The 26971-nt window shown below is 34.3% G+C and overlaps 1 protein-coding gene across 6 annotated transcripts; it reads left to right on the top strand.

The window, feature by feature from the left end:
- Nucleotides 1-26160, top strand: LOC120332268 (uncharacterized). Of its 6 annotated transcripts, XM_039399474.2 has the most exons (18): nt 1-1739; nt 2165-2441; nt 12385-12475; nt 18085-18241; nt 18394-18474; nt 18676-18892; nt 19003-19144; nt 19340-19499; nt 20801-20856; nt 21189-21339; nt 21888-22036; nt 22127-22234; nt 22561-22647; nt 22807-22907; nt 23538-23690; nt 23795-23882; nt 24143-24164; nt 24856-25097. In XM_039399474.2, the coding sequence occupies exons 1-18, from the start codon at nt 98-100 to the stop codon at nt 24861-24863; spliced, it is 3690 nt and encodes a 1229-aa protein (XP_039255408.2). In that variant the 5' UTR covers nt 1-97; the 3' UTR covers nt 24864-25097. The 6 variants fall into 6 exon arrangements, with proteins under 6 accessions (XP_039255408.2, XP_039255406.2, XP_039255410.2 ...); XM_039399472.2 differs by lacking the exon at nt 24143-24164 and having other exon boundaries at nt 24856-26160; XM_039399476.2 differs by lacking the exons at nt 1-1739; nt 2165-2441; nt 24143-24164 and adding an exon at nt 3740-3832 and having other exon boundaries at nt 24856-26160.
- Nucleotides 26161-26971: the final 811 nt, after the last annotated feature.

Below are 26971 nucleotides of genomic sequence, written 5' to 3'. Positions count from 1 at the left end.
TGTTATCAATTTCCTAGAAATTTTATATCTTTACAAAAAAATTGGGTTAATTACTTTACCAAATGCAATTTACTTTCAACCTGTTCGTGTTCTTGTAATGGATATATCTCCAGCCATGACAGCAGATTTTGCGGTTTTTGATGAAGTATTGGCAGACTTGAATAAACTGAGAACCAGCCTAGACAAGGTCACACAGAAACAAAAGACTCGTGACGCCAAAAGTGCGTCAAGTGATAACCGGGGCCATACACGAGAAATATATGACGAAAATGTCCCAACGTTACCCAGTAAGGACAATTTAGAGAAAGCACGTCTCGAAGAAAATGCGGAAGATAATATAATCAAAAGACAAACAAATGGTTCAACATCTCAAGAACACTTGAAAATATCGGTAGATAATATATTTAATTCGCAGAATAATAACAGAAAACTTTCGAAAAATGATGGGCGTTGCTATGGATACAACGAACCCGCTTTAAGACAATCTGGAGCCGGTGGTCAAAATGACGCAATGGCAAAAACCCGCAATGGGTTCGAGGAAGAGATGAATAATAAAGAGTATTTACTCAATGATACCGGAAATTGTGTTTCGTCTGATATCAGTTTGAGAAAACAATATACCTCTTTTAAAACATCGAACGATGGTGTGCCCGATACTTGGTCAGGTGGCGCAACTTCCAAAAAAGAAAAACTGACGAATGGTATTTCTAAGGAAGCCGAAAGCCAATGTTCGCTCATTATCTCCAATGCTGCAAAGGAGACGGACGTAACTTTTGAGAAGACTATAAATTGTACTGACAATAATAAATTCACTAATAAACCTAATCTATTTAGTAATTCAAGTGATTCAACGGAAAAGGGTGAACAAAAAGCTCAATCATCAGAAACAACCGATTCAAAGGAAGGTGAGTGTTTTGAAAACAATGAAACAAAAGTAAATAGTCAAGTCCAACAATTCAGAGTATCTCATTCACGATCTTCATCTCTTAAACGAGTAATTAATTGGAAATTCGCGCCGTTTAGGAAAAAGAACAGGGGTGCGAAACCTAAACTGAAGTCAGCGCGGAGCTTACCTACAGACGGTGCAGCCGAAGACAAAATTGGAAAAACAAAGAAGTCCAATTTTAACAAGTCGAAATCTACGAGTACAAGTGTACGCAGTAATAGAGACGACTCGTCGATTAAATCGTTTAGGACTAAATATATTAAACAAAATCAGACGTCAAATTCTGTGGAAGACGATACTGAAGTATTGCGTGGCAGCCCTGTTTGTTTTCGCAGAGCGAAAAGCTTTGATGGACATAATTTGCTTCCAGATAGACCATATTTCATAGTTCAGAAAGAACTGGAGTCTTCTGATTCATATTTCCATTCAACCGAACCGCATTCATTATTTTGCTATAAGAAAAAGAAAAACGGAGAGGATTTTTACAAATTCAGCAGTTCTGGTCGAAACTCGACGTCGTCTGATCAGCAGAGTGTAAAAGAAAAACGATCGCTTAGTGGTAGCAGCGGTACTGACGATAGCAGAATGCTATTCTCACTTACTAATAAGTCATCACCGCATGATGGCGCAACCTATTCTCAATCAAACTCAAAACAAGGTTCTCCGAAGATATCTAAACCTCGACAGTTATCAACAAGCAGATCGTTAACAAATCTTGTGTCTATGGCCAAAACGTCACGCATTGTGACGTCGTCATTTGGGAAAGGTGACGTGTTGCAAGCATCAAATACGGGTAAGTTTAATTAATATAAAAAATGTATCTGAAGTGAAACAACTGGGGTGAAGCAACATCTTAAAATTTTTTTAATTTTTCTCATATTTCCACTAAGCATGTAATAATTTATTTTCACTATGCAAAATCCAACTAAAATAAAAAAAATTCAAACAATTTATTCCATATTGATACTTAATTTATACTTCTATTTTCTAATTTCACACAGTTTTGAAATTTCCGAGGGGTAAATTTCAAATGAATATTTACACATTTCCGCAATAAAAATAAAACGCAACCTAATAATTTGTTACTTAATTTTGGCAAAATTGGCTCACGATAAAATATTCACGATTTATATTCATGTTAATGTTACCTGTATAATGTTACAAACAAGCTTATTTACAAGTTAATTATATTGTAACAACATAAATACAACTTACCAGGTTACTTTGCGACGAAGCGACTTCAGGAGCTCGAAAGTTTTCGCCGATCTACAATAGGTCCCGGGTCAGAGAACGGCTCATCTCTACGTGGATCAAATAATACACAACGTCACTCTCTTCACGTTATGAAAGTACAAATCACGTCACCTCTTACGTCGGAAAATTCTCAATCTAAACCAACAAAATCTGGTGCGGGCACTTCATTCCATTCTTTCACGCCTCCACACAATCTAGACAAAAACTTCAACATCACAAAAACTGGAAGCATAAAATACAGGTACCTGTTATTTTGGTGTTTCCGCATAAAATTATAATAACCTATGCGGGAGAATCGCATTTTAGCCGCAACTTGCATTGTTTTCCAACTTACATAAACATAAGTCCATATTTAGGGTTTTATGCATATAGTATTTTTTAAAAGTTAAACCACGCAGTACATTTACTTTTCTATTCTACCGCATTGTTTTTGTAATTTCTCCATCTTTTCTGCGATACAGCCGTGCTAGAGTTTTGGGTTCGAGCTCAAAGTTTTCATAGAATATATATAAAGGCCAATAATAGGGTCGACAATAACCTTCTACAGTAGTCTCCATTCATATGACTATTGGGATCATGTATTCATCTAACTGTTTGTGGCAAACCGGAACGAAGTAATTTCAGTAACTCAGTATGAGACCGCCGCTTACGTCTAGGCACACATTTGTTTAGGGTTTCACGTTGTCGTAATCAAGCTCTACACAAGCGCTACAATTTAATTAAGAAAATTGACAAACCTAAAAACTTCAATGATTAATTTATAAAGAGTAACTTTATTAATAGACAAACAAGATGCGTTAAAATTTTCAATTTTTTATCGGAATAGAGCATGCATAATCGAGTCTGGCGGTAAATTGCAATTGAGAGATGAACGTTTCCTCCTAATATCGTATGTCTTGATTGCGCATGACTGAGTGCCTTACCTTGACCTTTGAGTGAAACTTGAGATGGTAAAATAATATTAATTTATACGATTTTGAATATTTTCAAATACTCCTCTATATACACACAGCAAAATCAGAAAACAGGCTACCTCTGAAACATGACTGAAATATGATGTTAATCATTAATTCACAAGTGAATTTGGCTTGTCTGAATTGAAACATAATACATTTTACTTATTAATTATGTTGAAAAAAAACACAGGAACTTTATAAAATAGCATTGAACTGAGTGAACATCCTTGCGTGATGCAATCACACTGTCCTTTGCTACTTACATATAAATTATAATCATGTGTTTGATGAAACATGGGATGAATATTAATACCGTACTTGAGCATTAATATGTAGTTGAAGGTGATTTATAAATAAAAATAGCGATTTAAGACGCTTTAATGAACGCTTAATGAGACGGAAATACGATTAATGCTATAATGTCCGATGACCGTACAAGTAATTTGTGGGTATATTAGGATTATCTCTGACCAAAGGTGGTTATGGAGAGACTGTGTCATAACACCGGTTTGATTGCATGGACGCTTGTTAAATATAATGGTCATATGATGTGTTGTGCTTTATATATTACAAAATGAGGTATTCGGTAATAATCATGGTTAGAGATCAAGTGTACGACACTGTTTCTCCAACAGAAAATGACCATGTCGAGATTATTTAGGACATTCTTGTGTGGGTGAGTTGGCAATTGCTGTTTTTTCAATTAAATGGATTGCGGTTACGAATATGGCACTATATCAGACTTTTACTTTTTGTAATTAATGATGTTTATTGTTCCATATTGAACTGAGAGAAAATGTTTATTATTTCATATTAGCTTGATATATGGTTATCAAATTTCTAGGGTGTATATTTGCGGTGCAACATGTGATCTGAGTTGTTATAATCTGATAAAACATTTTGCTATCGTCAATGTTTAGCTAAAAACAGAAATTCAGTACTACAACAATAAAACGTCTACAAATACAGGTCGCCGGGATTATAAAACGAATTCACATTCTAAACCCAGTAAATAGTTTGATCATGATTTACTGTACTGTAAACCTCGTCGTGGTGTATTTTCCGTTTAAGTGGGCGTCTACATTACGTATATTCGTAATTGCAAGTGTGAGAAGTTTTCCATACTATATAAATTGTCAGAGGTGAGGAATTAATCCAGTTGTTAATAGGGAAAATTGTAGTTGCAACTGTTGTATTACCGCTATAACAAATTGGACATTCACTGATAATTGTATATTTATGATATACCTAGAAAACAAAACTGAAATAGCACCGGTTCTTGGATTATTTGTGGAATATATCAATCACGATTAACAATGAATATAGGCATCTGAACTTATTATAGAGGTTTGGCACCACGAGCGAGACATCTTTTATTTTGTCGTTTCGTGAATGTACGTATTATACCCAATCTGCAAATTGCTTATTGAATAGTGTGGAAAGATGAATACGTTGGACTTACGATTGCTGGATTGTTGGGATAATATTTGTACTCATCTATAATCATCCAATAAGGTTTCTCGTATAAATGGTAAACTGTACTATTGCCCTTGAAATTTTGAGTTTACTTACACTTGGGAGATTTGATCTCGGAACAGACTCGGAAATATGAAAGAAAGATTCATTTGGTAACAACTGTTTTAATTTCATACTATATTCATTAATACAAATCTTACGATTAGAGCTTGATACAACGTGTCATATAAATAAAATGGGTATTTGCTTTCTCTCTGGTCCTTATCTATATGTGGACTCCTTTAACTTTTTCAGTGATATATTTAATCCAGTTATACCGATGTGTAAATTTACTGTAGATTGCTAGTTATTAGTAGATTTACAATCGGATAATACTAGTCATCAATTTCATATTATTATTATAAAAAATATATATTTTCTTTTTGGCATATTAGCGTAAAATTAAAATGAGCCAAGTTCTTTTAGCACAAAATTTAACATTCAGGTATGTTGAAAGAAAGTGATAAACTAATTTTTGTTTATCTACAATACCTGTTTCCAGAATATTCCACAAGGTAACCTAACTGGTCACTGACATTTAAATCAATCACCATGCCATAATTAGGGAAATCGGCTACAAGCAAATTGTTAATGATTCCCCGAAGAATCGAGGGGGCTTATATACATCTGAATAGAGGATAATCCACGTAGACCAACTTAAATCTGTAAAATATATTTGCGCCCATGTCGCTTTTTTAAACAATCAACAATAATGTTCTAATGCAAACACCTGGCAATATTTTTATGAATATTCATATATATAATTACCAATTATTAGTAAACTGAAATTAGATTCACCACTGTCTTATTATCTATCTGTCAAATAATTTACCTTTAGTCAAAACCAGAACGAAAGAAATGATGCATTTCAAGTACCTACTAAACTGTCTGATATTTATCATAAACCAATAACTGCTATAGTATAGTTGCTGGCATTTCTACGTTCTTGTAATTACTGTTTCAATGCGCACCTAGTGTACATGAAGCGTTGTGATTTACATAACCTTCGTAATGATACAATTTGACTACACAATGGCGTTAAATCTGTATCATTTTGTAGCGGCATAACTCACTGGCCGGCATTTAAAATATTTAAAAGGAAGTTACAAATTCGTTACTCACATGCCACAAAAGCACTCGCGGCAGTCAATTAAAGCAGATCAAATGACAATTAACCAGCCGCAATTCAGTATTTTCGAAAGACAAGCGAGATTGTTGGGCAAATTTGGTGATTGAAGTGGTGACAATAGTGTGGAAGGAATGCTAGATAGGTCAGATCATTTATTTCGAATGATTTTCGTGGCGGTAGTCAAAGCAACAGGTGAAATCGCAAATTTTATTCGAAATATGATGAAAGGGAATTTTTCAGTGCAAAACTGGTAATTGGCTGCATTATAAAATATGCCAATTAATACTGTGTCGATAACAATTATTACATTTTGTTGGCTTAGTCAGAGGGAAAGCTAGAAGTGAATTTTTGATAATTAGCCAGTTCCAAGTGCGTTATTTATAGTGTTTCTATTTGAATTGCAACGACTGAATAGCTTTCATTGTGTGCTATGTTGTCTGGAAAATAGTGGTAGAACGAAATTTAAGCAGAATATATTTCCACCGTTGATGGAAGGTAGCTCTAATCAACAAAAATGTATATGGATTGTATCGGAGGGTAAGTGGTTTTTAAGTATACAATTGACATATTTTGTTCATTTCAACGAGTTTATGTTTAGTTTCTGGTATAGTACATGGAGTATTTCAAATTATCTCTTTTTATATATTATAGATTCATTGTGTTATTAATCTATAAATCCTTGAGTATTTCTATGGACGTCTGTGTATTGTGAGCCAGTTGGGTAACATCCTACAGCTCGTTAATAAACGTTCAAATCTAGTGGTATTCAACGTAATATATAAGTCCGTGTCAAGTTTAGATTCAGTTGTTTAATCGTTTTAAATGAGCCCTGATGTCTCAGTCTAATCTATTATATCACACAACCGGTAGATGGCGTGTCCATGTTACCTTTCGTATTTCGTAAAGTAAGATAAAGCATATTTCGGTATATTCGGTTAATTTACCAATTTTACTTCTGACATATGGCGCTTCTTATACATGTACATGTAACGTAGCGATTTGATCACCACTGACGTTTAAACAATCATATTGTTTTGTTAGATGTGCTTATCTACATAGATTCGTTAAGCAACGAAAGTTACAGCAGAAAAAGTCCTTCCATGTCACAATACTTCTACCTATTTTGTATTATGTTCCACTTTACAAATCGCTTCAGTAAATACGAATACAGAATTGTTAGTTGAAACTGGGTCAGCATCATCGGACGATAAAGCGAGACCATGTTGCTGCGTGTTTCGTGTTGTGTGGTAGTTGTATTCTGATTGAAACGTTTTTTAACGTAACGTATCTAATCCAGCTCATTTTGACCATATAAAATAATTGCAGGGCCTTACCCCTAGAATTGTGATGGAAGACTTTGATAATGGTTCAGGGTGACATTCATCACTTTGTTGATAAAAATTATTGCGAAAGACAGACTATTTTAGTTTGTAGGTTGCCAGGTCAGCAATACCACCATTGAATTGATATATATGGCGATACCGCATTTATTTTTACGATCATGGTTGTGTAATGTCACCCTCGTCTATCAGATCATTCTATAGGATATGCTGTATTCCGCGCGTGGGAGAAACAGTTTGGAATATTAGAAAAGACGTGTCTACTATAGAAGATGGAGGGAATAATACATTAATTCTAGATTAGGGTACAACTATCGTCACATAGAACAATACATATATATTCAATTTTAATATTGATTTATTTCGTAAGGATCCAGGAACTAGATTATCATACATTTACAGAAAAACGGATGAATACCGTATATCGTACCAATCGCCATTTTAATATCTCCTCCGCTGAGGGCTTCCATGCAGACAGCGGGTTTGAGTTTTACGGCAGCTACCCAATATAAATATTGCTTTCTAATCAAGTGTGAAGTTTTATGTAATACCACAAGATCGGGGCGATTGCGAGAGGCATTTATCAATACCCCATTTTAGTGATTGCAAATTATCATAGCTCGGAATTTAGAGACTAAGAATGATCTACGTATGATTGCTGTTTTAGCATTTGTATGGATATCCATGCCATTTAAGCTTGTACACAGTTTAGAGATTTCTCATTGGGCCCCAGAAAATTATCATCTTTAGTTGTTACAGTAATTTTAACCCTCCAAGGAGAAAGTTTTATCATATGTGGGATAAATACAAGAATTGGGTAGATAACGTTAATTTTATGAAAATCAATTTTCGATATCATGTTTATCACTCACAGTACGGCACTAGATATAACATATCTAAAAATTTAGTTACAGTAGAGTGAGGGGTGGGAGATAATAATGGGGTTTACGATTTATTACGAATTATTAGGCATGCATTAAGGCAAAAATATTTCGCCTGAAATCAGTTTCTCAAATCCACTTTATTCAAATTTCCCTTTGACCTCCATGCAATAGTCAAATCGCCGATAAGGTGTGGAGAAGTAATCAAAATATCGATAAAACCTTAGGAGAGAATAGTTCAATAAAGTTAAGTCTTCGATTTTTCGATCGATGTTACGTCATTTGTGACGTCACGTGCTGTGCTTTATTACCCTCGCTCGCTTTTTATTACGATTTACTTGACTGAAAATCGCAACCGCTGCAGGGCATATAAAAGATTTTGCAGTTATTCATTTACGAGCTCTGTGTGCCCGTTCGCCATCCGTTGTGCCAGACATATTGGAATATTTTCAAATAGCGCAATTATAGACCGATGGCGCAAATGTAGTCATTTCGATGAGGGAAAATAAACTTATATTTTAGCAAATATATTTAAAGTAAATAGTTGGGACCTAAATCAGTGACATTTGTGTGATAAATGTAACCGAAAGAATCCATGATGTTAGATAGTTGAAAATAGGCCAAATTTCGCCTTGTGTTTTGTTTGTCTGTATGACAAATAGCTTTCCAGGCGAATTCAATTGGTGGCGAATTGTACCTGTTACGGTTAAGTTTAAATCAATCATATTGTCATCAGACAATGACCAAAATAATCAGTCATTTCGTTCGACCGTTTCTTACAATATAGAATTAGACGACATGCAACATGCCAATTTATTGATATATTGGTGAAACTAATTTGGCAAATGAAATTGCATGATTGATTGGCGATGGCAGCAGTTTTTCTGCCATATCAGCTGAAACTCAGTGCTGCTGAAATCCTGGTAGAATACATCAACCAAGAATTTCAGACTCCACGCAGTTCCAATAAACGCAGGTAATGTAATAGTTAGTCAGGATTATCTTGTTTGAAATGTGAACTCGTCAAGTGGGGGAGCTAAAGAGTATATTGACCGATAGTTTTTGGTGTTTTTTGAATAGGCATTCAACCCAAACCGAAACCAGATATATATTTCAAATACAGTAAATTTTTATGAAAGCAAAATTTACGGAAAAGTATTTCGTGAGTGCCGCTACTACCGACATGGGTCATAAAAAGTAGTACTATCGTTGTATTGCATAGATTTTGAAGACGTAGAGAGTATTCTAAAATTACAAATAAGAATATAAAATGTTTTGTTTGTTGTAAGCTCAAATACCGAATAATGGGGCTATAAACGACTTATAGAACACAATTGAGCCGGATTTACTTGTAAGTTGCTTCACTGACATATATTATTCGTTAAGCCATGTAGACGATACTTTACTTGTAAAGCTGTAAAAAAAAATCAGTAATATTTTTGTTATATGGTTGTAATCGTGTTTCATATTGGCAAATCTTTGATACAGAGGATTTGAAATTAACCTCCATTTAGTGTGACTGCGTATAGTCGACAAGTCTTACACTTAGTGAAAAGACATTGTTTAATTTGAATTTTCTGATTCCCACATAGTGTGTAGTTTGAACTAGCAGCCAGGGATTTACCACCAGTCAAAGAGGAACTCCTTTGACCCGCCCATTTCATGCCAATTATACTTGGTTCGTCAGCGGATCAAGTTTTTCGAACTTGAGTACGCGCATTGCCACAATTAGTAACTACACGTATGTTGCATAGATTATCATTAAAAGATGTAAATAAACAAATGTGCAGAGTACATTCAATAGTTTTGTATACATTATCGTCAGCAATAAATATGTGAATAATGTTCTCAGAATCCTTGCTCTCGCATTTCACGTGATTCGTTTGTTATAAGTGACTTTTATCCATTGCGTTGTTTACGTTGTTAGGATAACAAGAAATGAGCTTATGCTAATAGAAAAAATATGCCAAATTAACCCACTACTCAAAGTTGTTACATACCAGGTGCCCGGCCGTCGTCGGCTTGATCCATTTATGATCCACTTGCGTACCGCGGTCCGAATCCGGACGTTTCGAGTATTTGCTTCGGATCGCACCCAATTCTTTATTTTGGATCATTAGCCCCATTTTTGAAGTTTTCTTTTATAAAATTCCGGACCCAAATAATATTGAAGTTTTAAATGCGGATATTCGGTAAAAATAGTTGCGTAGCCCTGATTTAGTGTATAACACGGGATTCGTTAAACAGTAAACTTTTTTTTTTCTTATTGAAATATGCCGAATACTATGAATATAAAAATAATAAACGTCACGAGAAATCGGTTTCAAAAAAATAAATTTTATAGCTAAATTACTTCCTTTTATTGTGTCATCATAAAACAATAATAATTAATTGCCCTATTAAATTGAAACCGTTTTGTACTGATATTTTTGTGGTATAGCACATAGAATGATGAATAAAATATCTGAGTCAGGACAAATATTAAAACTGTCTCTATATAACTTTACCCCTAATTAAAAATCAACATTCCATTAGAAATACTACAATATAAATTGATCTTGATGTTTTTTTTTCACTATTTTCCTAATACAAAGAATGTGTATTGACTGTTAGGGGAATTATCGTCGTTGTTGTTTTCATTGTGTTGATTGGCAACTGCACATTCGCTTTCAGCCTCTCGATATAAAATCACATATTTTTGGTAGGAGAAAGTAGTAGTCCTACTTCTCCTAAATATCATTTACAACAAATGTATAGACGATGTAAACCATAGACCAAAAGCACGACAAATCAGTTATACCTAGTAAATGCCTGATCTATCGAAATTAAATAAAAATTACATAAATAGAACAATCATAAAATCTATCGATGGCAAACAATACAGTCATGCCAAATGTTTGCTCACTGTGTTACCACAATTACTTTTCTGGTTATATTAGATCAGCGAAGGACAAATGATATTTCCTACTTTCAAAGTACTATTTAGTATTACTCCATGCTTGATAAAAGGTAATCTACATACTGACAAATTCATGTTTTTGCTCATTCCTCGAACCGTCATTGTTGGTTAGAATGTCTTTTGTGATATTCAGCGTCGCAACGGGGATAACACCTGAAAGGTATATGTATCCTAACAGGTGAAGGAAGCCATGTTAGATATACATCGAATAGAATAATCAGTAAAGTCTAATAAAGAAGTATCTGAATTGTGATTACTCCGGTATTGTGGATTCAAATAGTAGTAAGTGTTAAGTTCGTTTGAAAATGTTAATTTCAATGTGCTTTTAGTTGTAAGTTAAGCGTGTAAATTATTCAATTTAAGATTTTATGTATGCTATTGATAGCACTAGTCAAAAATGTCCGGTCAGACAGTCTTCTCACAAGTACTGCGTAAACAACAATGATCATGCATTCAGATATCAGTTATATCTTCATGCTTCATGCTTCATATTTGTGGATTATGGTTTATATAGTTTTCAATACACTTGTTTTACGCATTTAATTTTTCTTTTAATCAACATCAATTATGAAAAGTTCTAGCATTTTGCAGGACTGTGGGTTCTTTCTTCTTGTCTGCTTCTCACCTCGGACCCGTATGTAGCCAATGCCGCAAAGATGCTCAAACGAAATAGCATTAAAGTGATAAATAAGAACAACACAATCGCGTTCCACGAAATAGCAAGTATAATTATTCGCTATTTAATTAAATTATATCGTGTCTTGTTTGAAGAAATTAGACTGTGATCTAACGAAAGCTTACAAATATACTTGCTATTTCGTGGAATGAGATGAGTGGAATGAGTTATGCAATTCTTGTGGAGAAGGCTCTTGACAAATACAGCACGACTTAGGTTTTTTTAGTGCAATGTTTTTAATTAATAGTGCGTAACTGTCTCCAATTGCACTAATAATCGCGGAGTTAAAATTTATTTCCTATATGATATCTCCATTGAAACCTCATTTACCAGTCATTTTCGTAATATATCTCTTAACATAGTGGTAGCAAAGATTTTTTTTTTATCATTTTTCAATGTAAATTATGTACTACTAAATATCAAGTTAGTACATTGTTGGATTAATGATTTTTAATACCACTGGTTGGGACGAATAAAATATATTTGTGTTTGTCATTCAATTTGGCCCATATCCAGGTCAATAGGGATGTACGAATTGAAAAGGCCGAAGAGACATTGAACAAAAAATCATAAAAGTAATGTTTATTATAATTTAATACTGAGTTGTACTGTTCTGCCCACTTTATTGCCTGTGCTATATCTTGGACTCATTTGAGATTTAATTTTCATGGAATTTTAAGACAAACCATATAATACGCTTATTTAATAATATTTATCTTACTTCAAAGGTTTCAGAAGTCTGGAAAATCGAACGGAAAAAATTCAGTTATGACGTCTGACGAGCTGGATAAGATGACGGAACGAACATGGAATTCTAAGGTATAATTTTTCATCTCGTATTCGTTTACTAATTTAAAAAATGCAGGGATTTTTACTTCTCACAAAAACACTCACAAATGTTATTTTTCCAAAAAAAATACGCCAAAATTCCACATTTAACGCAAAATGACCTCAAAATTCTTCAAGAACGTCCTTTATTATGACAAACAATGACGAAACATCAACAATAGATATAACAAAATAAAAGTTATTCTTTCAAGGTACTCCAAATATGCTAATTTTATAAAAAAAAATTCACTTCAACCATAAATGACGTTGGAATTTCCACACAAAATTTTTCAAGTAGTCAGAATAATGACAAAATTAGAAAACAAAATTCAAATTTTATTTTATTAAAATTTTAAAAGAAATCGTAGACTTCACTTAATTTTTGAAATATTAATAATTTTGATACATTCACGTAAAGAAATATGGGCTTTAGATAAAACATCTAATATACTAGTCTGTACATTGAAAAACCTAACCGTTTACTTTGAAAACGAAGTTTATTTTTCCATTATTACCAAAGATAAGATAGGTTGAACTCGTGAGGTTTTACTTACGTGGGGTAGTTTTAAGATGCATATATGAGTTGTACTTGAAGCGTAATTATCGCACAAACCACAGACTATCGGGTTACGGCTGAATGGTGCTTCCTGTTTTTCGTTTCTGGTTTCCAATTAAAAGAAGTTTGTACAAATAATCCTAATTTCCCCCAAAAAAGGGCGCGTATATTTATATACCAGATGAACCGAAACGAGTCTAGCAGATTAATGTTGCTGTTCAAGGTTTAACAGCATTTTGCGGTCGTGCTTGGTCGAGATCGTATCTAGCTATAGCTGCAGAAGGCTGTGTTTTTAGATGCTGCGTAGGTCATGGCCAATACAGTAAGGAATACGTGACCAGATTCATCATATTATGATGGATTTTCAGAAGTTAAATAAGTACTAATATATTATAAAAATATATTATATAATTTTTAGTTCATACAATAAATCTACAGGCATGAAGTAATGTTATATGGCTTTGCTTTGATTGTATTCTATCAGTCAAAACGCCTGACATGAAAATAGTTAGATTAGGTTCTGATTTGATTTTGGGTATCAACCTTAGTTTCATCCCAAATACTTTCAATATAGCCTATATCTGCACATACGTGGTCCTGGCTATAACGAATGGAGATAGTTACAAATCTGGATCAAGTCTTGAAAACATCCGGATAAATTGATTAAAAAATTTAAAAAATTGTACTTGCATATGAGAGTAATTTTAATCTATTGCTTGAGGTTACATTCTTTTTAATAATAATGATTGAATATTTGAGATACAAAAACGAAAAAAAATAGTTGTCTGACAAAACTGAATGATAGTATAAATTAATTGACTTACAGAGAATTGCTAGTCAATTTTGCTCATTTTGTAAATTACACATTCGGCATTTGAATGGACGTTTTTCTATATAAATGTGTCGATTGAAAGAATTATATTACCACTCTAACGGCTTATTGACGACTAAAGTGTTAGCCATAGCCTCCGAGAAATGTTAGGTAGCTTACTGCCTTTCAAATTGAGTCGAGATAAGGACTTTTGAGATTTCTTTCGCTTCACCGTTTTTCACGTATTTTTGTTAGATTTTGTAGTAAACAATTTAATGTGAAAACTGAGTGATTATCTATTACCAGACATTCGTATATTAGCTTATGATTTTGTTGAAAATGGATCCAGTTGCAGAAAGATTATTGGAAGAAGCATGCTATGAAGTGATTAGTAACGAATATATTCAGCATTCTTCAGAGGGATCACAACAGCAAGAAACAAATGCAAATTGCGACGAAAATATAGAAAGAACTTGGCGAGGTTCTGTACATAATCCTGCAAGGTTATCAAGTTATACTCCTTTGGAAAACATAAAGCAAATAAGACCTAGATCTTTCGTGAAATCACATTGTGATAGACGTATCATTTACAACGCGAGATCTAATCAGCAAAGTAACGTTACGAGAAGTACGAATTACCCCCGACGGCTATCGAATAATAATCGCCTAAGTGGGAAAGTAGCCAGGAGACGTGTGTCGTATCAAAACTCTATGCTTGATAACGGAATACAGAGAAATGTAAACAAAAATCCATCTATGATGCGAAGAAACGCAGTTGCCAACTCTCATGTTATAGATTTAAAGACACAAATGGCTACAATCAACAAAAAAGATCCAAAACTGTCTTTCAAAAAAACTCGCAGTGATACACAAATCGTGGCAAGCAAACCTAAGGAATTTTCAAAACAACTGAGCTCACCGCAAATACTAAAAAGTGGAAGGAGTCCAAAGTTAACAATAAGCGCTCCGGTGATTGGAAGCCTAACTGCCAGACATGGTCTTGGTATTGCATCGATTGCAGGGGGGAGTATTACTGAAGTTTCAGAGAACGTTATTCCCACAAAATATCCCACCAAGAGATCGAAACAGTCCAAAAGAATATCGAAACAACAAAGCGCCCCCGAAATGTTAAATAAATCTAGGAGGCCTTCAAAAATCATCATAAGTTCTCCAATCGCTGGAAGCTTCACTGCAAACCATTCTGTTGACGGAAACAATGTTACTAGAAGTGATACTAAGCCCCGCAACATGTCTAAAGCATTCAGCGCTTCTGAGATACTGAACGTGCCCCAAAAGCATCATGGTCCTATAAAGTTGACTATAAGTTCGCCTATACCAGGAAGCTTTGCTGTTACTGCTCAATCTATCAGCCACAGAATTCCAGAAAAAGTGGAAGAAAGTTTATTCCCAACTCCCTCTGATGGAGGATCGGTTTCTCCAGGAAGTTCATGGTTGCCGTTTTCACAATTTTTGTCGGCACGCTATTCGCCTCCTAGCAGGAAAAAATTGGACGCAAGCAAGCCTGTTTCAGTAAAGAGAGGTTTTAAAACGGTAGAAGGCGAGAATGAAAATAGCGAGTGGTCTCTAAAGGTAATAACCGACCTTTATTATAAGAATATCATATTTTTAGTTCAGCATGATTAGAAACGATTTTTCTTGCAATTACAACTCATATATTGAATTTTCCTACAGACTTCTGATACCAAAATGGTAACCGGCATCTGTGGTGTTGTTCTCGCGGGTAATCTATTAGTTCGTCCCGGCGCAAGACAATATCGACTGCCCTTTGCTATAGTTAGTTGAACATTTTTGTAGAATATGAAGATTGTCCAATACATATTATATTTTTTGATTTTATGAAGAATTATATTTGGGGTTTTGTTTATTACCATAATATCTTTATTACCATATTGACTCAATTGTCTTTACAATCATCAATAATATGGCATCTTGTAAAGTATGGTTCAGAATTCTCGCAGGCTATAGATATGACAGAATCAACACAAGTTCAATAAAATAAGCTCAATTTTTTGTTTTTTCCGAGTTCTTATTCTCTTGTGATTTTGACTGTACACACGCCAGAGATCTTTTATATTCGATTTGCGTTTGGCCGTATATAGTAAAAAAATTAAACATTCTAGTTGATCTCACTAAGTCATTTGGGCCGTGATTGCCTATTCCAACGGTTTACGGACGCGCTTTGACGTAAGGTGCTTTGAATACCTAAGTAAAGTTTATTGAGAAATATTACATTCAATTTCCCTATCGACGTAATAACGTCAGTTACGCTTAGCTATTACGTCTCCTTTCTACATGACGTAGGATCCCAAAATATCGTCTCACTGTAGGTTAGAAATTCAATTTTAGTATAGATTGGCTAAATATAAGTAATAACCTTTGTCAGCAGACTTGACCTCGACTAATACCCCGGAAATAGGACGATTTTGACTTTTGCACTTCCGATTTACTATATAGGAATGGATATATATAATTTGCTTATGCAATATTGTTCTATGTTGCTAATTAAGGAGATGTAAAATCATGAGTTCAACTTTAGGACGTGCTATATATATATATGGAGTCTGTTAACTCCTTTAATCGGAAATATTACTATTGACGATTTTGTACCGTATAAGGTACCACTCTTATACCTTTGCTGTGACATAGGCAAATTCAAATTATGATAAAGACGCTCTTTTGTAGAAAGCCCCCGCCACTCCTGAAACGTGGCCAACGTGCGGGGGTGATTTTTCAGAATCTCATATTTTCGCAGTAGCGGCGGCGGCTAACGAGTAATTAGAACGCGAAAGGGGCGTTTTATTGAAATCTCACATTTTTACATTGGTGGTGGCGACTTGCTACCAAAGGTCCGATGAAATTTTCGAAGTTTTCGGCTTCACACTCAAAATTTTCCAAATTGTTATCGCCAGTTTACAAAAGGAAATATTCCGAGTCGCGCCCGAAGAAAATTTTTTTTATTTTTTTTTATATTTTCTGATGCCTTCTTAATTGCTAAATAGTACTAATCATCAGTTTTATAATATTATTTGTGACAATGTTTCATATCATACAATTATTTAATCAAATACACTAAATTGGTTAAAGATTCGACTAGTAAGTAAATCAAAAAGTTCTATGAATTTAATATAGAGTTGTATTATGAAGTTGAAATCGAAATTCAAATATTTATGCAATTATATACAAGCTTGTCAAGTAATATAATTGTACACACACTGGAAAAGATGTGGCCCATGTATACATCGAGCGCGACTTGCAACTTATATTATCCTATTATCTATGATAAAGATGTAAAATGTATTTCTAGCTTTCCCAGATCAAGACAAACAAAACGGACGCGTATTTTATTCATTTGTGACGTCAGTACTACAGATGAATGACAAAACTAGATATGTTATTCCCAGAAGAATATTTGATGTAGTTTGTCAGTTTTAAGCTTCAATATTTGAATAAATAGACATGAATTCTGTTTAAATAAAACGTGACGAAAACAACTGAAGAATCTTTTTTTCCACTTTTGTCCAACATTCTGAGAAATTTAGATCTAGAGAATTTTTTTGATTTACACTTAAAAAAAACGTGAAAATTATATTTCTGTTTTATAGTACGTTTATATATATAACCATTGGCGAGAAAACGTTTGCTGGGAAAATAACAGTTTTCCAAATGTTATTGTCAATTAGAGAGAGACGTGGCCAAGTTGAATTCATCTTATATTGTTATAGATTACTATACGGGAGATTGACCTATCTTCATAAATAAACCATAGAAAACTCGCATAATTGATCTTACGTTGCCGATGTTTTCAAAATGTCGATTTACTGTTAACGAAACCCAATTGAAAGCATAAGTAGGATTATCTTTAATCAACTCGTACGGAATGTATTAGAGAGTCAGTAATTATTATAATAACATTCACGCGTACTATGAGAGGTAAGAATTATTTGAATTTTGTGTTACTCCGAAATCCAAACAACAATGGTTTTCTATTTGGGTGATTTATCTTTACGCACTGAGAATTGAAATGTATCCCATTTTGATAGGTGGTGTTGATTATAGTCAGGTTCATTTGTAAATGAACTTGGTACATCGCGTTACACAAATTACATATTTAGATACTTAAAAAACTCCCGATTCATTGTAGAGTTTTACAGCGCTTGATTAGACCAAAAAATGTAGAAATTTTAATCTCTCATTGTGTTTACTTTTTTGCAGGGGAAATGTGTGTGGATCAACATGACTGGACAACAGGTTAAATTGTCCAATGTGGATTTGTTGAGCTTATCAGAAATAGAACGTATCGCTCTACAAAAAGTTGCATCGCAGACTTTACACAACATGGATTTGGGAGTTTCGATTACTATACCTAAAGGTGAGATGGGCGGGGATAGCGGTTTCATTTTTAACAGCAGAGTTAAGTGCCTTTTTCGCCAGGTTCGGTGCTTGAGTGGACTTGACTTCAAAATCAGCAAATATCAGCTATTTTGTTTAACTCTAAATAACTAATCTCTTAATTAATCTTAGATGAATCAAGACTAATGAATGGGAAGAATTCACTACTTCACCTTCATTTCACGACAAAGGCATCAAGAACAAAGGCGAAAAGTAAGTGTTGGTTGCTCAAATATCATTCATGGCACTATGAATTCAGACAAATTCAGAAATCTAATACAATGATAAAATATTTGTTTGTTACTTTTACATCACCGCAATTGGGACTCTATTACCTTGTTGTTTTGCAAAAAGGGAAGTATTACTTTAAATCATTGTGACATCATAATCTTTTATTTTGTTTTGCATCTTCAGAACACGATCATGTCTTCGCTATCCCCCTTGTACGGGTCGTTGAAAACGATCAGTTACTTCGACTCCAGACCATCGAACAAGATAGTACTTCCACCTCGTATTCAAATGCGAATGACGGCACACAAGACGCGAGCGACAGCGATTCACTGAACCCGTCGAGTTCCGGAACTTCCCCCAAAGCGGGAAGACGAATTCCAGTATCACCCAGCGATCAGGGGTAAGCATTTTTCTTAGTAATTTCGATGAAAAAAATATAAAAAAACAGAACATTTTTTATTTCTAATTCCATTCGACGAATTATCATTATTCATAACTAATTTTATTCAGGGCGATTCTCAAAGATTGCGCAACTTCCGGTAGCCCCGGTAGTGATGACGTAGACAGTGCATTCACTCCGTCTCCCACAACTTCATCGCCAAGAAACGCGACAAATACAAATGTTCCCGTTAGTAGAACTATGAGGCGCAGGGTACGGTAAACTTATTATTTCTTCTGACAATGTAGTTACCAAAGCATATGACTCGAGTATTTTTTCTCAAAAATAACAGTTATTCTAACCGACATATTTTTTTATCCAATTTTGTAACCAGTAAGATCACAAATTTCTATATGTATGATGTTGTATTGTGTAATAAATTTAATATGTTTTTTTCTTTTTGCTTAGCACGCCATCAATACCGGTATTGACGAAGACGAATCACAGTTATTGAAATCGTTATCGGAAACAAGCACAAAAGATAAAAAACGATCCGATTTAATTCCGTCGACCATGCCACAAGTTCCTTACGTTGTACAAAAGTGCTGCGCACACATCATAAAACACGGTATTTTAAAAAAATATAGAATTTTTTTTTTAGTTTTTAGCATATTAGTACCTTCCGTGTCTCGGACTATGGCTACTCAAAATATTCCCACTGTAGTTAGATGAAATGTGATTACAGCGTGATGACCCCACTTGACCTTTATAACGTAAAAATTATGCAACATTTGAGAACTTAGTTTTTCGATCGGGTCAGAGGTCGGGTTGAAACTGACGAATACGATTGGGCAAAAAATTAAAATACATTCGGATAAATTTTAAAATTTTATCAGATGGTGACGTCATGTTTTATTATCACCCCATGACGTCACGTCATGCTGTATGCAAGGTTGTTTTGTAATGTGACGTCCTTGTCGTACGATTACTTTGAATCTTTCACCTCATAGTCAGTATTAATAAGTACATTGCATATTGATTACCAGAATGTTTTCCTTATTCAAAAAGCGTATAAGAGTTTGGAATATTACCATATTGTCTGTTTATAGTCTTTTTTCCCTATGCTACCTGTGTTCTCAATTTGAAAATGTAGTAAACAAATACAAATTTTTCTATAATGATGGATGGATATGCGGCGTATGTAAACGATGTTTAGTCATTTTCGTTTGTCATTAATAAGACGATCGTTGTTTGTATATTTGCCCTTAGTCTTTAGTAATATTATAAATTTGAATTACCTGCGGTTCAAAGTAAACTTTACAAAATATTTTCATTTCAATTTTACAAAATAAAACAGGGGGAGCGTCAAAATGCTTTCCTATTCCCCCAATCTCACAAAATTCTTTGTTTTCATGCCGTAAAGCGAAACAAGTGTTGGGGAAACCGCAGAAATAACTACCGTAACAGAAAACAAATCATGTTTTTGCTTGTCATTGAATTCTTTGTAAAGCTGGTGACACAAAGATATGCCAATTTTAACGATTTCTTCATGGTCGACCGTAAAAGATATTTGATACTATATAGTGTAACACGGAAGAAAAATAAATATTTGAGAACGCACGCAATTCTCCTATAAGAATTCTCATTCTTGCTTCTCCTTGGCGCAGGAGTTGAGTTCAGTATCAAAAACGAGAACCGACTTTTCAAAATGTGAAATTCAACCTCATTGTTAGAATCGTCATGTGATTTTATTAACGCGGCTTAGGAGTTAAAGAGTTCAAAGCTGAATATTTCTTTACTCTATATACGCCGGAACCACTACCCGAACACTGCTATTAAAAATATACTAGAATAGGTCAAAGATTTTGGTAATTACCGCTATTTGCATATCACAAGCACTTTATAAGGGTATCATTTTATTTCCGGTAGGTCTCGACGTCACTGGAATATTTCGAGTTCCCGGTTCCAAGAAACGAGTGAAACAGGTGATTCATTTTTTCTTCGGGTTATATTCGATCTCGCATTGCGTTAAATATATCAAACATAAACCATATTTAATTGAAATATCGTCACAATTTGTTTGCTCTTTGATAAAATAAGATAACTTGATATATATATATTTACTTTAGTTTAATTAAATATATTCTATTCAGATAATAGAATACTTCAGCGTCGCGTGATTTCTCTCTCTAGAGACATTTTTTGTTGTGAAATCTACTTTAAAAATTATTGTAAATTTGAGTAAACCATAAATACAACTTTAGGACAAGAATGCATAAAACGAATTCGAAATTAATCTAACAAATATATTTTTCAGTTACGAGAAGAATTCGACCGAGGGGTGGACGTGAAAGTGGAAGACGATTATCTTGCTCATGATGTTGCTGCGTTGTTAAAAGAATTTTTTCGAGATCTTCCTGAAGCTTTATTAACTCGTGAATTGTACCAAGCATTCATTTCGACCACGAGTAAGTAAAGGGTTATTGAACTTAGGCTACATGAATATTCATAATAGAATATTGAATCCTTTGCTTTATGCGGTATTTAGAATCATTTGCTTGAAAAGATCAATTGAGGATTGGTTTTTGGCAATTATTTAGACATAACACGAATAAAAAATAATATCCATTTATTTAAAATAGAAAACTATTTTTTTTTATGATTGTTCTCATTCCAAGTGATTTATTCCACCTAATGCGTTAAAAAAATTTATTTGCTATGTGCACGTTTCGCTTTTTACCCGTCTACATTGTGACATCATAAAACTGATTAAAATTATAATCTTACTCGAATTAGATGTTTATATTCATTTTTTTCGACCGGTGGTAGTGTGCAGTAATTCTGTTTGATATTTCAGAATATTTTATGCAATTTACTGTTAATTCAATTGTATTATGAGAAAAGCATTGTCTCCTGATAAATGCGCCATAAAAAGCGACCAAAACTTGCAGGAATGTAACAAAATAAAAGAAATTACAGTTCAAAACTCTAAAACCTTCCATCTCCTTTGTATCAGAGCTCAACAAAGCTGATCGTTTATCAGCTCTTCGCTGCCTCGTGTGGTTGTTGCCGATGCCAAACCGAGATACTTTCCAACAATTACTCAGCTTTCTGGCAACGGTGGCAGAATATTCAGATGACAGAACTGACGCGAACGGAAACACGGTAAGTCTTTCGGGATTACAAATAGGAATTACATGAAAAAAAAACTGTAACGTTGATTACATTATCAACGTTGAAATCTTTTTTTTTTAGATTTGTGGAAACAAAATGGGAATACCGAACTTGTCTATGATATTCGGGCCGAATATTTTACACAGAAATAAGAAAACAAGTTCATCAAGTAACGACGCACAATATCAGGTATTGTTACCACTCAATAATTATAGTCATGCTGTTAAAAATACTTGACAATTTGACTGATTTAACTAATGTAACTGAGACCCCGCACCATGCTAAACATATTACCGTTTTTTTTTATATCCTACCTTACTTAGAAGAATCAAAAATCTCCATCAGTATTACTGTGATTAATATAATAAAAATTGAAGGCCAATCTAAATTAAACCAACTGCGTCGAAATAGCGACCGAAACGAATACTAAAAATGCATATAAACGTGTAATTTTTGTCCGTTCATATTTTACACTCAGAAAAATGCAGTGTTCCTATTCGTTTTTTATCTTCTAGGTACAAAGCTTAGAACGAGCTGAAGAGAGTACACTGGTCATTACCGTCGTTGAAGATATGATTAGGAATCACAAAGATTTGTTCATGGTAAGCCAGGAATTATTTTTGAACTTTTTAACAAACTCCACAAAAGTTTGGTGAAGAAATCTTCAAAAACCTTATCACTACGTACAGATATACAGTTTTGATGAATAATCGATGACTAAAGGTATCCAGAAGTTGAAAATTTTGTTTTTATATTTATAGGTTCCCAAAGAAACACATGGCGAGATATTGCACACATTACAGGAGACTGATCCACATGCTTTAGATGTTCTTTTGCGACGAAAAGCTGTCAACTATTCAAGGTAGAATAGTGATTAGAGTTACCCGTTCACACCCAAAGCTATCGTGACTGAGAAAAATTGTTTTTTAATTATTTTTACTTTACGTCACCAAGAACTCAAATTGAATCCGGATCCGGGTTGTTACTCCAGTTCCATCTTCCAACACCGGGATCAAATAATTTTGACAATTAAAAATATCAGTCTCGCAATACTTTGTGACTTTAAAAAACTTTGACTCCGACACCCAACACTTCCGACTCTTCCCAACTTAAATAACAGCTATCATTACCGGTACTTCAAAACCGACCGGCTAACAGAATACAGACAAAGTCTCTACCTCAATATTGCTCAAATGATTCATTATTGTTATTCAATTTTACAAATTATAGGCCACTTCGTCGGCGCAGTTTTTCACATTTCATTCAGCAAAATAATAAACATTTTAAATTATTTGAAATGAATTAATTGAAAAAGCGCCAAAATCGAGACAGAAATGAAACAAAATATGAGACTAACTTTCCTAAATTTGTGATTTAGTCAGATTTTGGGCCATACAAAAAATGCAAATAGATCTACCAGTGTTCATCACCGCGGAACATTAAATTCAAAAACATGTTAGTTATATTAGACTAACATCAATTATCTTTTAAGAATCGAAACTCCGCAAAGTTCTAGCGAGCATACATCTGACGGGGGAAGTTCAGATGATGAATTTACCATTGCATCGCCGCCAGCTGTAAACAGCAACAATAATAACAACAACAACAAAGGGGAATTTCTGACGTTTGAGCGATACAATCAAAGGTATCCTTCATTTAAAATATGTTAGTTGTAGAGCAATCATACTGCAAAGTATATTATAGACTTACTCTCTTGTAAAACGTAGCTGACCTTATTCTTATTTACAGATCGGAAGCAAATACACCAGACAGTCGAAAAAGTGATATTTTAGAAACTGACTCTGAAAATACTCCTGTATCTGCATCAGAACATAAGGTAGTCAAGGCTATAAAATTTCAAGTTGTACATTAAAATCAATTGATTTTTCAGATTCCCAAAAACTTTAGTTTATATAAAATTCGAAATATAGCCTATTCCATAAAATTTTTTGTTCACATAATTTGTATTTATTTTGTGTATTTGCCATTTTGACTACCGAATTCGGAAATATTATGAGACTACTGTATCTGTTGTATTAGCTTTTTTTTCATATGGCTCGCTAATTTTCCAATACAAAACGTCTTATGTATTGCCAGATATCGCAACAATCAGATACTGGTAAGTAAACCTATGTCCTGTTGCGAAATATCCCGTTTTGCACTCTATGTTACACCCACATAATTTGGAGTTTCCGAATTGAGATGTGGAAAATAGTAATTTTCACGCTTTTATGGTATTGTGGCAGAATGTTCCAACCTTGCTTTGGATATACTAACCTAAATCTAGAATTTCAAATCCAAAAACCTAACGGACAATTTTAAAATCCAGTATAGCATGTCTTCCTGCTTGATTTAGATTGGTCGATGGCCTCTTTGATTCTGCTTTTTTATCGTTTTGCTTTGCTTGAATACATGGAATTATCTGTTAATGCAGTATGACATAAAATTTGAACGCTAATCGACAAGTAAATTACTTGAATAAGGTTTTGAGTAATTTTTGAATAATGAAATCTGAGTGAATACATGTTTCACAACACTTGTCGAATATAAATTTGTATTAAGTTTGTGCGAATCAAATTCTCTCCGAAATTCAAATTAAGTAATACAATTCAGTACTGTTAAAAACAGCTAAATGTAAGATGTAGCTTCACCAATTGAATTTATGTTTAGTTTTAAAAACGGAAAATGATACATCATGCGATAGGAATTTGATTTTGAATGATTTGATTTAGAAGTGTTCGGACGATATACTGCTACCATATCGCATCTATAGACTGCAATTAACCGATATTTCAAATTTTGCTATTCAGAACTATGAAGCAGATGTGGATGCGACTCTAGAAGACGAAATCACTTTCAGTCACCAAACGAGATCAATATCTTTCACCGAAGATGAAATACAGGATATTTTACTCGGTGACGTTAAAACAAAAAAAAATTTGGCGGAAGAACAGGATACTGTAAATGAGACTTGTAACATAATACTTGAGAATATATCGGAAAATATCAGAACTAGTTTGACAGTGACAGAAACGGTCAAGACACCTACTCCTCTGCCACGTAAAAAGCGACCTCCGCAGATTGCCAACAGTAAGCAAAATGGCACTCCAGAATTTGATAATCAGAAATTGGTTTTACCCAACAAAATCGAGCAGGAGAAAAATCAACAGGGACACTTACCTGACACGACGCCAAAACCACAGGAACGACGGGCGCGTAGTGCAACAGAACAAGAGCGCCATTCTTCCAACTCCCAAACACACGATACAAGCCATGAAAAACATTCCAAAAACGTCACTCAATCGTTGGATCCGCGACCCAAATTTGAGTGGCGCCTTCCAAATCCTACAGCAGAGCAATTGCAGCAATCTAGGCGTAAAGGATTTTGCGTACAACTGGCGCCGTCGTCCCCGCGGCAGAATAGTTCCAACATTCCCGCCAAAATTAAATCCACTCATGCAGAACGGAGGAGCCATATTATAGATGAGGATAGCACATCTGGAATCGCCGACTGTGATATCTCCGTCAGCGAATCAAAAAGTGTTGAAGATTTGATAAAAGAAAGCAGACTCATATTAGACAGAATACCAAGCCACAAAATGCACCACTGGGAAATACAGCCAAATAACGTCCAGAAATACGATAGAGACCACGCCACCGTAGAAACGCCAGTAAAAAAGCGTCCAAGTGCTTTGAACCTTCGAATGAACAGGACATACGGTACCGAAAGCTCAAAAGTGTTACACGCTGTCAGGATTCCGAAAAGGGGTTCGGTCGAGAGAGGCCCAGCGATTGGTAGTGAATTTCACCACGATGCTAGAGGGCGGCGATTCAGTAAGGACGACATGTTTTTCACATTACAGGGGCAAAAACAAAGGCATGGGAAGCACTTATACATTAACATTTAATTATTTGAACGGTTTTCTGTCCCACAAAAACACGATCCATATATGAGCAAGAAGTACATTGTGACGTCACGATTACGTCATCATTTGTTTTATTAATATTTTATTAATTATTTCCCTAATATTGTTTGCTACTTTTTTGTTCCTCCATTTTATCTTTTATGGCTCTTTCAATGAACATGACCAATAAAATACCGTTTTGTTGTATGAGTTTGTTTGTCTCTTTTAAGAGTAGCAACGAAGGAATTAGGATCATGCAGAAAAATAAAAGTGATTTAAATATTGAGTGCTTCCTGACTGGCGCTAAGGCAAAACTTCGTGTTTGCTCATCATCAATCAATAATAATACAAGGGAAGAAGTATTTTATCAAGGGCGTCCACGAGTTTTTGTTCCAAGCAGGGTGATATGAAAATTTATATATTTATCTTCTCGAATTTTACTGTAATTAGTCGTTAATCGACTCTTTCCAGTTAAATACATAGTAAAACTTAACAGTGGATAAGAACCAAATTAAAGAATCAAATGCTGTTCAAATTAAATATTGGGAAGGTTCGGTGTCGGACCACCACGGTCCGCCAGTTGAGTATCCCTGAACTATCAGTCATAGAATTTAATTGCGAAAGCTGTGAAATAACCACGGCGATTAAATTTGAATATAAGATTGTTCTGGACAGTAAAATGAGGGAAACAATTTCAGATAAAATTTGTTTTTGAAATTAGTCTACTAGTGATAGTTTATTCTAATAAGAATATTGGTTTGGTCAAATCATGTCTCCAGCAATAACTATAAGAATTCTATATTATACTGTTATTGACCACGAAACGTAGATAGGACCCTCTTGCTGTTGTTCTTCTTCTTATCGTTATAAAAAAAAAATTGCTTTTTTCTTTAATTACTGGACCAATTGCTTTGAAATTTTCAGTGGTTGAAGATTGTATTTTTCGCTAGGCCTAGGAGGCTTATTACTATTCGTTTTTGTATGCTATGACGTCATCAAAATTTCCACACCTTATGGCACG

The sequence above is a fragment of the Styela clava genome, chromosome 13, assembly GCF_964204865.1.
Source record: "Styela clava chromosome 13, kaStyClav1.hap1.2, whole genome shotgun sequence".
In the NCBI taxonomy this organism is placed as follows: Eukaryota; Metazoa; Chordata; class Ascidiacea; order Stolidobranchia; family Styelidae; genus Styela; species Styela clava.
Note: the sequence above shows the minus strand (reverse complement) of the source record. Positions and strands in the feature narration are given on the sequence as shown.

What these genes read in the sequence shown, in the direction of transcription:
- LOC120332268 (XM_039399472.2), top strand. Translation starts at nt 98, where the DNA reads ATGGATATATCTCCAGCCATGACAGCAGATTTTGCGGTTTTTGATGAA. An exon ending in AACGAACATGGAATTCTAAG is followed by an intron (nt 12,476 to 18,084) that starts GTATAATTTTTC and finishes ACTTTTTTGCAG; the next exon opens with GGGAAATGTGTGTGGATCAA. An exon ending in ATCAAGAACAAAGGCGAAAA is followed by an intron (nt 18,475 to 18,675) that starts GTAAGTGTTGGT and finishes TTGCATCTTCAG; the next exon opens with AACACGATCATGTCTTCGCT.